The 14,889-nt window shown below is 36.1% G+C and overlaps 1 protein-coding gene across 1 annotated transcript in view; it reads right to left on the bottom strand.

Annotated features, from left to right (window-relative positions):
- Nucleotides 1–3,491: 3,491 nt before the first annotated feature.
- Nucleotides 3,492–14,889, bottom strand: part of LOC139946270 (uncharacterized) — a 33,535-nt gene continuing 22,137 nt past the window's right edge. Inside the window, exons 12-24 of the mRNA XM_071943891.1 lie at nucleotides 14,550–14,837; nucleotides 13,655–13,893; nucleotides 12,957–13,026; nucleotides 12,180–12,337; nucleotides 11,426–11,750; nucleotides 11,028–11,138; nucleotides 9,079–9,245; nucleotides 8,432–8,545; nucleotides 8,099–8,169; nucleotides 7,709–7,749; nucleotides 7,512–7,608; nucleotides 6,612–6,717; nucleotides 3,492–5,516 (exon numbers count right to left, since the gene is read on the bottom strand). Coding sequence (XP_071799992.1) covers nucleotides 5,442–5,516; nucleotides 6,612–6,717; nucleotides 7,512–7,608; nucleotides 7,709–7,749; nucleotides 8,099–8,169; nucleotides 8,432–8,545; nucleotides 9,079–9,245; nucleotides 11,028–11,138; nucleotides 11,426–11,750; nucleotides 12,180–12,337; nucleotides 12,957–13,026; nucleotides 13,655–13,893; nucleotides 14,550–14,837 — 1,862 coding nt within the window. The 3' untranslated portion in view covers nucleotides 3,492–5,441. The remainder of the gene's footprint in view (nucleotides 5,517–6,611; nucleotides 6,718–7,511; nucleotides 7,609–7,708; nucleotides 7,750–8,098; nucleotides 8,170–8,431; nucleotides 8,546–9,078; nucleotides 9,246–11,027; nucleotides 11,139–11,425; nucleotides 11,751–12,179; nucleotides 12,338–12,956; nucleotides 13,027–13,654; nucleotides 13,894–14,549; nucleotides 14,838–14,889) is intronic.

Here is a 14,889-nt window from a genome sequence, read left to right as displayed (position 1 = left end):
GATTGAAAAATGTTTTTGCCAACATTTGTTTTGAATGAGACAACAATATTCTGAATAGAAGCAAGCGCACCCCCACAGTTAGTATGTGTATGCATAAAGGCCGCCTCTGTGAGTACCCGATGGTGATTGGGAAACACAGAAGCTGAAGAAAACAAAAAAAAAAAAAAAAAAAAAAAAAAACACGCCCGTTGCAATTTGTCGAGTTCAATAGTTGGTGTCCTCGGAAAACATGTTCATTGAGCGATATCGTTTAGCTTGTTACGAGTGTAGGCCTATTGCACAGTTCGTGTGTCAATCATTTCTTGAAGTCTGAGAAAACACAAACCTCATTACCAATGAAGTTCCCAGTACCATGTATCTATAATGTGTTGATGGCAAGTTACCCGGCTAATAACTAAGGATAATGCTATTAATTCTTTATAGAATTCAAGCCAAGCATTGTTGATTTGATTGTGCTCAATGTGTTTTGTTGCAACATTTCCTCTTTCAGCCTCTTTCAAGAAAGCTGTGATAGTACCATCTATATAACTATGAACAACAGGAAACAATAGTTTACTCAAACAAATATTTAGATGGGTTTTCCCACATGTAAAGGAACAATTTCGTACTCATTTTCTTGAAGGTAGATGACCCAAGTAGCTTATGTTTTTTTCTTTTTTTCTTTTTTCTTTTTTTTTTTCTTTTTCTTTTGCGTAGCTTATGTAAAACAAAATAAATGATTTTGTTTACCTCTGACGAACAAACACCGCTGCTGTTGGTGCTGGCATTGTTAATGTCGAAGTGCATGGTCTCTGTTTGAACCACCTCACCCACCATTTTTTTCTCCATTTGCCGTTAAAATCCTGACATCCTCTATGTTTCTTGTAACATTCAGACTTACATTGCCGTTGATACTCGCGGTATGAGTTGTTGTCTGCTTTGGTCTGACCATCGAACACCAAATAACTTGGATACCTATGGAGTGTATGATGAAGAGGCTGGAGCTGCCACAATGGAGAAGTACGCAACTGCTGATACGCTTGAATGAATATCACACATAAATGAGTTGTCGGACACTGCTGTTATAAGGGACTTTTCGTTTTCGACGACGGATGGTTCTGCGAAGGACGGTCGTCCCTCAATTTCTACGACAGTACTTGGGATGAATCTTCGTTGTGCTGAAAACGACAACGTTTAGCTGAACAACCGTCGCAGAACCATCCGTCGCCGAAAACGAAAAGTACCTATTTAAGTATTCACGCCAACAACATATGTTGGACACTATTGGTAATTAATCAAAATAATTGTGAGCATAACAACTTAGTTGGTTCTATTTAAACCAGAATTGTTCTTAGTTTTGAAATATGACAATTAATTCAATTTCATGGGGCTTGGTCCCTGAAAAGGGTTGAACGAGCATAAAATGAGAATGATAAACAGTAAAACATAATTAACTCTCTTTATTTCTGAAAGAGGCAAGTTTTTGGATGTACCCGTCGGGACAAATAGTACTGATATGCGTTGTGACGAAGCAAGAAACTTTAAGAAGTTACATGCTTAATGTAACCCTTTTGAAACCATTCCCATTGATAATGCTTAAGTAGTTCGTGGTGTAGAATAAAGGTTAAAATTGGCCTGCGATCATCTCAAGCTATGGTTATTGCTAATTCAAAGTCAGTATGGTTGGCTCTGTCATGCGATTTAACGAAGTTAAATAATCTATTTGGAAGTTTTTCGTCTCGACGTAAGGTTTTGGACCTTCATACATAATTATTGTGTCAACGAAATATTTCAACCCTAGTGCAAACAAAAAGTGTTTTATCACCGGCGGGCGCAGAGAGACTTCGTGCAACATTCTCAGTAAAAAGATAAAAAATAAACATCGTATAGAATTGGAAATGCAGTTGTTATTATTATTTCTTTTTTGACCAATAACGGATACTTAGGTCGTTTTTGCAAAGAACGATTGTGGAATTGGACCGGCTTCCAAACTTGCCTACTAATTACTTTTATTAACAATTAGTTCGTTAATAGTCGTTATTATGGGCGGCCAAAAGCTAAATAAAATAAAAACTAACGCACAAGTCCCCATTGACATGTACACACACCAACCACAACAAACAAGTGATGGTTGTCTACCTTTTATTTACAAATGCCATATTAACATAATTAGCCCATAGTGCTGGTGCGTAAGACACCACTCTCATTTGAGATAGTGATGAAGTCATGAATGGATTTGAGTAGGCCACCATGACGATTTGAAGTTTGCCGTTGGCAGTAACCATTGACGCATGTACACACACCAACAACAAAACGTTTGTGTGGACTTACACGCCCATTGAAACAGGATTTCTGCATAATAATGTATTCACGGACGTGTAGCTTTATTCATAAGGACTGCATACAAAGACTTTCTCAGGAATTACCTTGAAATCACCCAAATACAGACATAACATTCCTATGATTACAAGTGACTTCCAAAGAGGCGAAACTCATTCGTCATTGATTTTGTCGGGACCCCCGGGCAGAGACAGCTCATTTTTGGTCCAACGAGAATCATACAGCTGTGATAACACAGCGCCCTCTAGACATTTATTTTAACAACCACACAATAAAATGCCCCTCATCAACGTTATTTTGGAGATTATGTCCCCATGGGAAATTAGCATGCACTGGAGGAAATTTAATCAAAAGAGGGCGCTTTCAAAAGAACTTTGTACACAGTTCGCCGTAAGGTGGAGGGGTTGGCTTGAAAGAAATCACATGCCCATCCGCTAAACATGTCATTATGTCAATACCCTAACTCAAAACCATACGCAGTCGCTCATTTAATTATCTTCAGGTCCTTCACTAGTTCGCTTTGTTTAAAACTAACAAAAGAATGTTGTGTGTATGCATAGGTAAACGACTTGATACAGTCATTGTCTACGTGAGAGGCGGCGTTTCCTACATCCAATCCCAAGAATAGTGGGGCAGAATCTCCTCCAAAATTTGATAACTTTGTATTATTATTATTATTACGAACCAACTAACACGCCCAGATTCAATCTCGATCAAAGCAGGCAGCAGGTTAGTATTACCCCAGTTATCAACACCAAACTTGTAATCGTACAATTATGAAAGAACCCGCAGTTTGAAAATACATTGCAATTTCTATAGAAAACAGTGACCTTAAATCATCACTAAACAATATAAACGAATACGATGTTGTAACAATAAGGAAATTGACGCCATTTTTATGGGCAACTTGTTTTTTGGCTTCGAGTGGTCAATTTGTTCTGCGCAGCAAAGTGGTTTCATGACTATTTGCAAGGAATTATTGATAAAATTCGCGCAAATTGTACGCGGTAGTTCTGCATAATGTAAAGTTGTGCCTAAAGTGTTCTTAGTAATAAATGCATAAAGGGTCAGGGTGTAAGTCAAGTAGGAACTGCCCATTATTATTATCATGTTAAATTAACACAAATTGCGAGACCTGAAAATAGCCACAGTTGTTCCTTCATTTAATTATTAGCTGTTTATTTTGCTGCTGTTTTTATTCTATTTTAAGATGCCTAAAAGTATAAGTAACTACATTTCTACATTTGGCTAATTGTCAAAACGTTTCCAATAAGTACACTAATTTTGATTCAATGTTATTAAACCATAACAATGCCACTGAGTTATTCACTAGCGAAACTTCATGTTTAATCATAGAACTATTTACCCATTGGCCATTGGTCCTTCATGTTCTCATCAGATGCTAGTTTATTTTCCTTCTGTTTGATTGTCCATCTGATCCCTACGTTCGTTGGTTTACTTAGTATATAACTTCTAGTTAAAGGAACATTATAAAATTGGTTTGCTAGCAAAAAGGTTGCTGGCAGTGTAAGCACTTTATGTAATCCAACATATACATAAACTGACAAAGTTTGAGATCGATCGGCCATCTGGGTCACGAGAAAATAGTGAAAACTGATTACAAATTTTACATCGCATCGATCCCAAAACAAAAATGAATAAAACGCTCACTGAGCGATAAACTCCGAACGCGAAATTAGATTATTTGTTTCTCATCAAATTTGACATTTCAGACAGAAATATTTCAAGGGATTTGTTTCCACTATCATCAATAGACCGTGTAATTTTTTCTGTAAATCTGTGATCTTCACTATTTTTGTTTTTACCAATTACGTAACGTTCCTTTAATTATATTTAATTATGTTATTGTCAGTGATACGAACAAGCTATTATGTCACGAGTAAAAAAAATATACTAGTAGGGAATGCCAATCAACATAAGAAAGATAAATAAATTCATTTAGGGCATAGTTTCATTTGTTGGATATTACTTGTTCCAAGATTGAACATAAACACATACTAGTTGATGTAATCTTCATTAAGTGTATATCAAAAACACAATTGTTTTTTTATCAGCACTTATAAATGTACATAGTTAATTTCTTATTAATTTATTGGTTTAAGCACACCACTGTTGTGGTTATCTTTGGACTTTCGCTTAAAACCTAGCAGTGTCGTGTCCGTGCGATTTAAAAGACCACGTCTTCGGCTAAGTTCATTATCGCACGACCACAACCCTGACGATTTCACATCGTTCCACCCATTTCATTGTCTTAATAACTTTATAATTTGACAAAGTAACGAACTCCCGCAAACAAGTCAAAAACTAGCGCGTACTGAAAAACAAACGTGACGAAAAACTACAATCTGATAAGATAGTAAACAACGATCAAAAACTTGAATACAAATAATCCCAAGCACACATTTTACAGGTGTAGTATACAATAATCGAGTATTACAAGATACATTGTTTTAAAAAGCATTGTTCGCATTCTGTGTATATTTCACAGCGGACCGGTGTTCAGTTGTTCTCTAAAGCATTCCTGTAACAGTGTTCGAACTTCAAATAATTGTCAAATAAAGTTTGTTATTAAATAATTACTTGTTTCCCATTTGGTAATTAACCAATGTGGTGTGACATGGTTCAATAAACTAAGCACTTGAAGTTGATACCAATAAGCCAACTCAATATGTACTGTTGTGATTGTTTGTGTCCTCAGAGAATAAACTTCATTTTTTTCCAAATAAAAACAGATCAAGTAAAAAGATTGAATGTAACACTCAACTGTGTACGGCTAACATCCATGAAACGGTACTATTTCTAGAAAAATAAAATCAATTAAAACATTTTATAAATGGTATGTCATTAATTATCTGAGTAAATGTACAAAGGCGTTTTGGAGAGTTAAACATAAAATGTGCTAACAAATAGCACTCTGATTCAGCTTTTCCAATTACACCAACGCGTTTAAAAGTAGCGAGATTAAAGCGTTACAATGATTTGCAGAAGCACAATTAATGTAACGATATCCTTTCTTTCACAATGTCGGGTGTATTGGGCGTTTGGGAAAAAATATCGGTTCGTGGTGTCAAACGATGCCCATACGACTTGAAAAAATCAAGTTAGTTGTCGTCGAACTCCGGGTGTATATTCTCGTACAAATACTTGTTCGAACTCGGTAATAGACGGATGTAAATCTGTAAATAAATAAACAAAGCTTTACAGTTCATCTCTATGAATAAACTATACGAAACAAAGCATTTGCCAACAATTTACTAACGACAGGCTTTGACGTATATTTTGAAGTATTTTCGAACTGTTAATACCTCTTAACCGATTGCGTTCGCTTAACATCCGAAATAATATATATGTATTTAATATTTATTTTTTCAGAAATAGATTTATTTATTTATTTTCATTTTTTTGCAAGTCGCCTGACACACAAGGCCTGACAAATTCAAGGTTTGGGCTACAATCAACTGGTTTTCCAGGGGCCGTTGCCACCCACTCATGGGGCGGAATCAGGGTACCCATGTACAATCGATACGGATGTATGCTTAGGTATCATTCTTCAGAAGCCTGGCTGGTATAGGGCAGAAAGCACTACCTTCCCAACTTATCAATGAATATTAATTTATTGTTCCATGCTTGTTGTTACCGGCAATCTTCTTTTGGAGATTTTGTCTGCATAAATCACAGACCTTAAGCAACTGAGGTTTATTATGTGGTTGTAATAGTTGAAATCAGTTTCAGTTCGTAAATCAGGACAAATTACAAAAAAAATTAGTTACAAAATCTAATTTCACACGTAATTTAATATGAAGGTCGATTTAACAGGTAATTTTAGCATTATTTACACAGTTCCATTATGCATGTTTGCCCCCTAAGTTTCTAAAAGCAGCATTAGGCTTACTTCAGAACCGTTTCTAGTATGAATACCACTGTGGTATTTACCCAAACAACTTACAAAACCACTGTCTTTAAATTGTTTTAGTTTATCTGGTATCTCTTGTGCAATTTGAGCTCTTTTTAGTTTAGGGGGAGGGGTCCACTCTCTCTCTCTCTCTCTCTCTCTCTCTCTCTATATATATATATATAAATATTTTTTATTTTTATTTTTATTTTTATTTTTTTATTTTTTGGGGGGGGTTCTCCATGTTTTCCATTCATTTTATTTTATCTGTTGCTGTTCAATTAGAATTTAAAAATTGAGTATTTTTTTATACCCGATGAGTAAAGCAATTAATTCAATTCAAACAAAAACAAACGGTTCTACATATATTTAGTCTTACCTGATTCGCGTTGCTGTCTGCCATTTTTTTAAGGACAGAAACAAGTTTCTTGAAGGAGGGTCGATCGTCCGGATTATCCTGCCAGCACTTCAACATCAAATTGTAACTGTTCAAATAATCAAGTCAACCGACAAGCATAATTTAAAATCCTTGGCCACAAATGTGATTCTTCAAATCAAACTCCAATGAGATGCATTGTGCATGATAATTACAAGAATTCAGACTTACTCTAAAAACTAAGTACATGTAAATCCGTAAAATGTTGAGCATATCATCATTCTTTAGTTGTTTGTACTGGGTTATCTGTAGTTCTGTATAGATCATGCATTTAAGTGGGTAACTTCCTGTTGACATACACCTACCAATGTTAACGAGTTTTTGGAAATGAACTTGCCCTTGTATTTTACTTTACCTCTCTTTTACAATACAATACAATACAATACAATACAATACAATTGGACATATACATCATTGCTCTAATCGTAAAGATGCGGTATTGAAACACTAGCACTTTTGGTAATTTGTTCTCTCGAAATACTGTTTCCAGCGAACGAAAAAATTTACTCGAGGTAACAGCATTATTTCTAGGGAACGAAATAGTATTTCGGGGAAACAAAATACCGAAATTGCTCGACATACAATATTGTTTGGGAAATAATTATATTATTTCGAGTTAACGAGATGAATTTGATATTTCGTTTTGCTATTTAATTGATGTTCCTTTAGGGTTTTTAATACTACAATGTGTCTAAGTCCTTAAAACAAACTGTCAAGATTGATACTGACTTCCATCACACTTGGTATCGTCCGATGATTTCCTATGCATGGTTACATGTATGATTTCACTCATCCCTCTTTCGGGAATTCTTTTTATAAAACAAAATCATGAAATTCTCTTACATTTTAGCATCAGAGTTGCCCGGTTTAGGCATGCGGTATCCATGTTGCAGTCTATATATGAGGAACTGAGTCTTTATACCAGGGTATGGAGTCCCACCTGTATACACACAATAGTCACAACGTGGTTATACTACTGTGGAATATTTAGTTCAATACTATTGGCTATTACTAAAAGTGGTATGAAACAATTGTCTTACCGAGTGTGGCTATCTCCCATAGCAGGATTCCAAAGGACCACCTAATGTGTAAAACATATTGCATCATTATTAATAATATAGTTAGTCAGTTGGTTCAGTAAAAAATGTCCACTTAAAAAATCAACCACTCATACAAACAACATTGATAGATAACGTTAATCGATCGGTTCACACTACTGTGCGGTTGTACTTTGTTTTTACAAAGTTTGTTTACGCATCACTCTTCAAGTCTGTGAAGAGAGTGAACAAATACCAGAGAGGGAGATGAGAAAGACCTCATATGAGTCTACATTATCGAACAAGTGAAACAAGCACATTAACATAATTCGAATGGTTTCCATAAAAACATTAATGTTGGTTCATGATTTGGTCAAGAAAAACGTTTCTTACACATCACTCATCGAGGTGTACGTCTGGTGGGTCAGTGATTCCAGGGACAACCAGCGAGTAGGGACACGAGTCTGCAAAAAGTACAATATTTACCAAGATATGACAAAAACCTCATACGGAGATAAATCATTTATAAAAATACTTGATGAATAATTTTTTAACTGAAACAATAAATCCCTTCACAGCCAGTTTGTTTGGAACTTTTTCAGAGCAAGTCTGACGAGTTGGTAGTGTTTTGAATTTGAAAGGAGGTAGTAAATTTTGGTTGGTTCGACTGCTACATGTGTGTAGGTACTTAGTGCAGTCTTTGTATGTGAATGTAAAGTTGAGTACCTTGGAAGTCTGTACGTAAACGTCTTCTCCACGTGACAAACCGAAGTCAGAAACCTTGGCAACCAGATTATCATCGAGGAGAATGTTCCTTGCAGCCAAATCACGATGTATCACCTGTAAGATGGAATATCATGATCAATTATTCTAAAGGTCTAAACATGACCGTTTATCGTAGTTTGCATTTTCAAGGAAGGTACAACATAATAAAACGATTTGTTATACATTCATATAGCGCATAATAAACCAGCCTTGCAACACCACACATAACAATAGTGAGATTACATATGAGGCCGTGTTGAAACAACATTATATTCAAACAAGTGAGTCCCTAAAATGCTACTTAAAAAAAAAAAGTTTGGCTGAGCTTGGCGGCGGGTGCGAGGTTTATTTATTACGTATTTAAACAAATTTGTAAAAGAGGTATTCCATATGAAATCCTCATTGAAAATACTTGAACCTAATGCTCCAAACTGAGATTATTACTGACGAATTAGTTTGATTTGTGTGCAGAAGAAACATCACAGCTTGTTTTGTGTTGTTTTCCCGTTTTTTACCGTTGTTTTTGCTTCGATGATATTGACTGTTTATGGATCTTGTTAAGACAGACTTTACACCCTTTTTGCAGACAATGGAAACTGTATACTTGCCCCATGTGCAGCCAGGTGTTGCATTCCTTTAGCCACATCCAGAGCAAACTGTAGCAGCTTCTGAGGAGACAGCGATGCTTGACCATCATCCTCCATTGATCGAGCCTTCCTCAGGAAGCAACGGAGGTCACCGTTGGATAAGTACTCCGTAGCTACGTATAATATACCTTGAAAAAATATTGAGAACAACAACAAATGAATACAATAAGTTTGTTTTGTCAAACGCTTACTACAAATATATTGCTGAAGTATACATAGCTATGTACAACAAATATTGAGAGCAACAAATTAATACAATAAGTTTATGTTGTCAAACGCTTACTACAATTATATTGCTGAAGTATTCTTGTTCTTAAGAACGCACCTTTTTATCAAATTGTAATTTCAAAATGAAAATACATTGAATCAATTATTCATAACACAAATGACAAGGATATTGGGTCGTATGAATAAAAAGTAGTATTTACTGACAAGTACTAGCAAAAAGTAAAAGCATAAACTTCCAAGTAGAAGCATTCAGTAAAAGTATCTTCTAAATTCCGTATGAATAAACCAATTTTTTTACTGCAAAGTATTCACTTAATGCTTTGGAGTAAATACTTCTGATAGGGCTGAATGGCTCTTAACAAAAGGTTTCCTTTGTATTACAACTCCCATTCACGTCTACGTACGCACTCACACACACACACACACACAGCCAAAGCGGCATTTGATTTAACAGAAACGTAGAAATCTTCAAGTCAGCCATGAGGTTTTTATTCTGACAACATTTTGATGAAGACGACTCATCTGGACACACAGACTAAAAACGTTTTTGTTAAGCTTTTGAAACTTGGAGTGGAGCATGACAGCGCTGTATAGAGAAGATGAGAGCTGGATATGAGCATAGCTATTTAACTTAAACTTAAAAGTTTTAATAATAACACGAACAATATTCTATTGAAATGCATTTAATTGTTTAAAAAATTACTTCTTCTGATTTTATGAACAATAAGCCTTAATGATCGAGGCATTCATTTCTGAGTTGAAAAAATTCTTTATATCTTTTTAAAAAGCTTACTGTAATGATACAAAACGGTTTTTTTACAAACGGTTTTATTTTATCCTCAGCAATACATAAACAAGTTTGATTAAAAGCAGTTTGAGTTTGTGTGTATTGTTTCTGTTGTGAAACACTGTGTATGTGTAAATTTAATATTTCAGTGATGTCTTTCCTTTGGACTAAAACAATTATCCTGTGAGGAACATTCATAAACACTGTCATTACTTCGGACGAGTCTTTTACTTCTGTGCCCAAGGTAGCTCTGGAGCTACCTTGAAAAATCTCTAGTATTTACTTGCATTTTGTAGTTTAGTAGTATATTCTTCGTTTTATTCATATGGAAGTAAGTGCTAAAATTAAAAGAATTTACTTTTTGGTAAAAGTAGATACTTTTAGCATTTTAGTAAATACTTTTAAGTAACAGTTTTTACTTCCTTTTATTCATATGGATGGTAGTAAATACTTGAAATTTTCAAGTAAAAGTAAGTACTACTTTTTATTCATACGACCCAAAGTACTTTGTCCTATCACTGAAGACAAATACTGGCCATGGTTGTATAGTCAACCAGAGCGTTTTTTTTTTTTTTCAAGACAGGGAACATAATATAATATTAGAGTTAGTTGATATAGGTTTTCTCGGTCAAATACGGCAAATAAGCAGCCATTTTAACCACCAAGCTATTCGATTTCGCTCGGAATCGAATGCTACTGAAAAGGGTCATTCGATTTTATTTCGAACGCATGGTCGAGTTCTGAATTTGAAACGCAGTAACAACCGGAACATCAAAACAGCTTTAATTCAAACGCATGGATGGAAATGAAATTGACTGCTCATTTGCCGAATTTGACTGAGAAAACCTATATTATGAAAGACCGGTTCCTCAAGATGGATTGAGTGTGTATTTACCTTCATGTTGACAAGCGCCTAGAATCTGGACGAGATTAGGATGACTCCCGTGAAGAGTCATAGTTTCCAGTTCTTCTAAGAAATGTTGTCTGTCAGCTGAAGGTGCATTTTCTGAAATAAATTTACCGTTTCTCAAGTCAAAGCATCGGAACTACTGAAGGAGCATAGAGATGACATCTCCCGGTGTACAACGTAAAATTACTTTCAAACAAGTCCCTGGTTTGGTTGACATTGACAATATATAAAGAAGAAGGTAGCTTAAACTGCCATAGTAAATGAAAACACTGCAGACACAATTGTTTGTCATCATCAAGGTTAAATTGTTTTTATGTTACAGTATGTAAAACCTACTTCTCTTTGTTTTATATTGTCACTATGGAAAGTGAACTAAGACATACCTTTGAGCTTTTTGATCGCAGCCCTGCACAGATCTCCTTTTACTCTTACATCACCATCATCCACTTCACCAAAGTGTCCCTTCCCAAGTACTTTATTTCCTACCATCATATCATCCCACAAGACGCTCCATGGATTAGCCCATATGGGCAAACCAACATCTTCGTATGTGGGTTGTGGTTCTGGTGGTGGTGCTGGTCGTGCATATCTACGTACAGATGAACCGGGGCCCACGGGTTCATAAACCGACTCCTGTACCAGAGAGACATGCCTTTGGGATAGTGCACTGGGTTTCTGCTCTCGTGGTAAGGTATTCTCATAAAGAACCTATTGTGAAACAGTACAAAGAAATCATACGCAGCTTGTTACGGTGGTATTGTTGGTTATCAATGGACATTCTGCAAACTAGAGACTGTGTAAACAAGGTACTACACATACTACCTTGTAATTATGTAGTAAAACAAGTCGGACTATTGAGGAAGATTGTCAGCTTTAATGTCAGCTAAACAGTAAGTGGTTGTAAATGGACACCTTACGTTAAGGTAAAATAACAACACTTCAAATCGTTCGTTCACCCGAAAAAAAAAGACTTTATGCGTTGCTCATTCGAGGGATTTTGAAGGAACATAATTATATTTCGAGAAAACGAAACAATATTTCGAAAACTTTCTTCAAGCTCGCACAAGACGTCCACGATCTGTCTTTTGAAGAGTAGAAAAAAAAATAAAATGAGGAACATTGAAAGTTTATACTCACGAGTTCCTGACCAGCATCAACCCTTGGCTGCTGCAGAGGATTCCGTCTGCTTCGTTTACGACGTCTTCGGGTGTAACATATTACACCAACTACGATCACAATAGCAACAATGACCACACAGACAACAATAATCAGAAGACTGATCAGTCTAGCGTTCACTACAGACGAGAGGGAAGATGCATAAAAACTAATTTTAGTAAATCGATTGCCAGTGTTCTTGTCGTTTGCAATAGCGCCTTTCTACGGGTATAAGTTTGGATGTTAAAGGCTGAACGTTCTTAAAAGCAGTGGACACTATTGGTAATTACTCAAAATAATTATTAGCATGACAAATTACTTGTTTACAAGCAATGGAAAGCTGTTGATAGTATAAAACATTGTGAGAAAGGCTCCCTCTGAAGTAACGTAGTTTTTGAGAAAAGTAATTTTCCACGAATTTGATTTCGAGACCTCTCGAAATCAATCATCAGAAAGCACACAATTTCGTGTGGAAGGGTGTTTTTCTGTCGTTATTATCTTGCAATTTTGAGATCAAAATAGTGTTCACCAAATTTGTATTTTATGCATACGTTGAGATACACCAAGTGAGAAGACTGGTCTTTGACAAATACCAATAGTGTCCAGTGTCTTTAAAGAGCACCCTGTTGCCTTGATGTGGAAAAAAAAAGTTTAACATAAAAGTGTTCACGTTGGGAAACTTACTGTGTAGAAAGGTAAATATTAATGAGACCCTAAATAATTGTTTTAAACAAATATTTATCAGCATTATCCTGTTACCTCCGGGCTCAGTAGTGACTGTTGCGATGTCACTCCATGGGCCGTGTCCAACACTTGTCTCAGCTCGGACCTAGAAGATAAATGTCAGAATGGAAAGTTTTAAAAAACTAATATGAAGGTTTAGTATTTTGTTGAAACCACTCTTGTTCTAAATATTACAGGCCCAATTCTAGATGTGGTAGTTTACCGATTGTTGTTTTTAATCAATTTAGCACTTGCATTTTATTGTATCTATGGAAGTGAGTGCCACAAGTTAAAACTATCGAGTTATCGATGATATCTTCTATTGGCTGTACGCTATATACAAATATCATGCACTGTCGAGCTGAAATAAATAAAGACTTAAATTATCTCGAAGACGAATAAAAGAAACTTAGATTGCGTTTTGTTCAGACAATATTAACACCCAAGGTTAACTTGGTTGTCATGGTGATGTCCTCTTTAGACGACTTACAAGCGGCGGAAGGCGACTTTTTGGGGCTCAGTAAATCGTATTGTAAAGATCACGGTTTCAAATATGTCAGCTTCGCGAGTAAATGGTTTGAAATTCCTGAAGCCCCGAAATAGCAACAATTACAATCGAACAAAATGGTGGAAAGGAAGAAAAGAAGAAAAGCAACTATTAAAAGTGTATTCAACGGAACCATCCAATACGATCGAATAGGGTGACACCGATGATGCATTGTAAACGTCTTTACCTGTACTGAGTAACTGATACTCCCATCCAAACTAGAAATCTTCTTCGTCTGGTACTGACTAGCAAGCTGCTTTGTGATTCTCACTGTATCTTCCGATGTCTGGTTCCCCGACCCCGTCTTCCAATAGCGGATCTCGTAGCTAATGATGATGCCATGAGGAGGACTAGGAGCGTTCCACGCTACGGTGATCCAGTCGCTCCTCGTAACTGGAAAAGTTACTTTGCTTGGGGGCGGAGGAACTGTAAGATGTTAATAAAGGTACAAGAATATTTAAAAACGTGAAATTTAGTTACCTGATTCGTTTTCTTCATTTGTTTAGAGGCAAACGTTACATACAACATAAACTGGGTTTTAACCACGTTTTCGGCCAAACAAAATTATTCGATGTCGGGTGTTTGTCTGCTGGAATGTACAGTTGTTTATTTAGTTATTTTAATTTCACAACATTTTTGGAGAACATGTTGTCCTTTACAAGAGCAGTAACAACTAATTTAGCACAATGTTAAAAGGTATCAGAGTGTCTTTGCACAATTTTTTCACTTACTGGTGAAAAACAATTTTGTTAATAAAAGAGGCTTGCCGACACTCACGTACTGGTCACCTCAAGTAACTTTACTATCTTAAATTGTAATCGTTTATTGGATGTGAACTTGTTGAAAAACAACGATATACTTGTGTAGGCCTAACTACTTACTTTCTTTTTTTTTGTTCGAGTCGTATTCGAGGCAACAGGTCCTGAAGCAAACTGCTTCTCGGCAGAAACTGACAGTGTGTATGACGTGAAGGGAACTAGACTAGTGAACTCTACCCCCGTACTAGAGGTTGTATCTTGTCAGAGTATTTCATCATCACTGTTATTGAGTGTGTAATATTCTGTATATATTACACTACTTACTTCCTTCTTTTGTTCGAGTCGTACTTGAAGCAACAGGTCCTGAACCAATCTGATTCTCGGCAGACACCGACATTGTGTATGACGTAAAGGGAACGAGGCCAGTAATCTCTACCCCTGTACCAGAGGTTGTATCTTCCTCGAATACTCCTTCTTCACTGTCAATGAGTGTGTAATTATATTGGGTTATGATTCCGTTACGCTGACCACATTTTGGTTGTTTCCAGGAGAAAGCCATGGTTTGGTTGGTAACATCGATAGACTTCAAATCACTAGGAGCACCGGATGGTGCTAAAACGAAAACAAAAGTAAAATACAAAAACAGAGAAGTCATTGGACCATT

This window comes from Asterias amurensis, chromosome 13 (assembly GCF_032118995.1).
Source record: "Asterias amurensis chromosome 13, ASM3211899v1".
Classification (NCBI taxonomy): Eukaryota; Metazoa; Echinodermata; class Asteroidea; order Forcipulatida; family Asteriidae; genus Asterias; species Asterias amurensis.
This window is presented reverse-complemented; position numbering and strand designations above follow the sequence as displayed.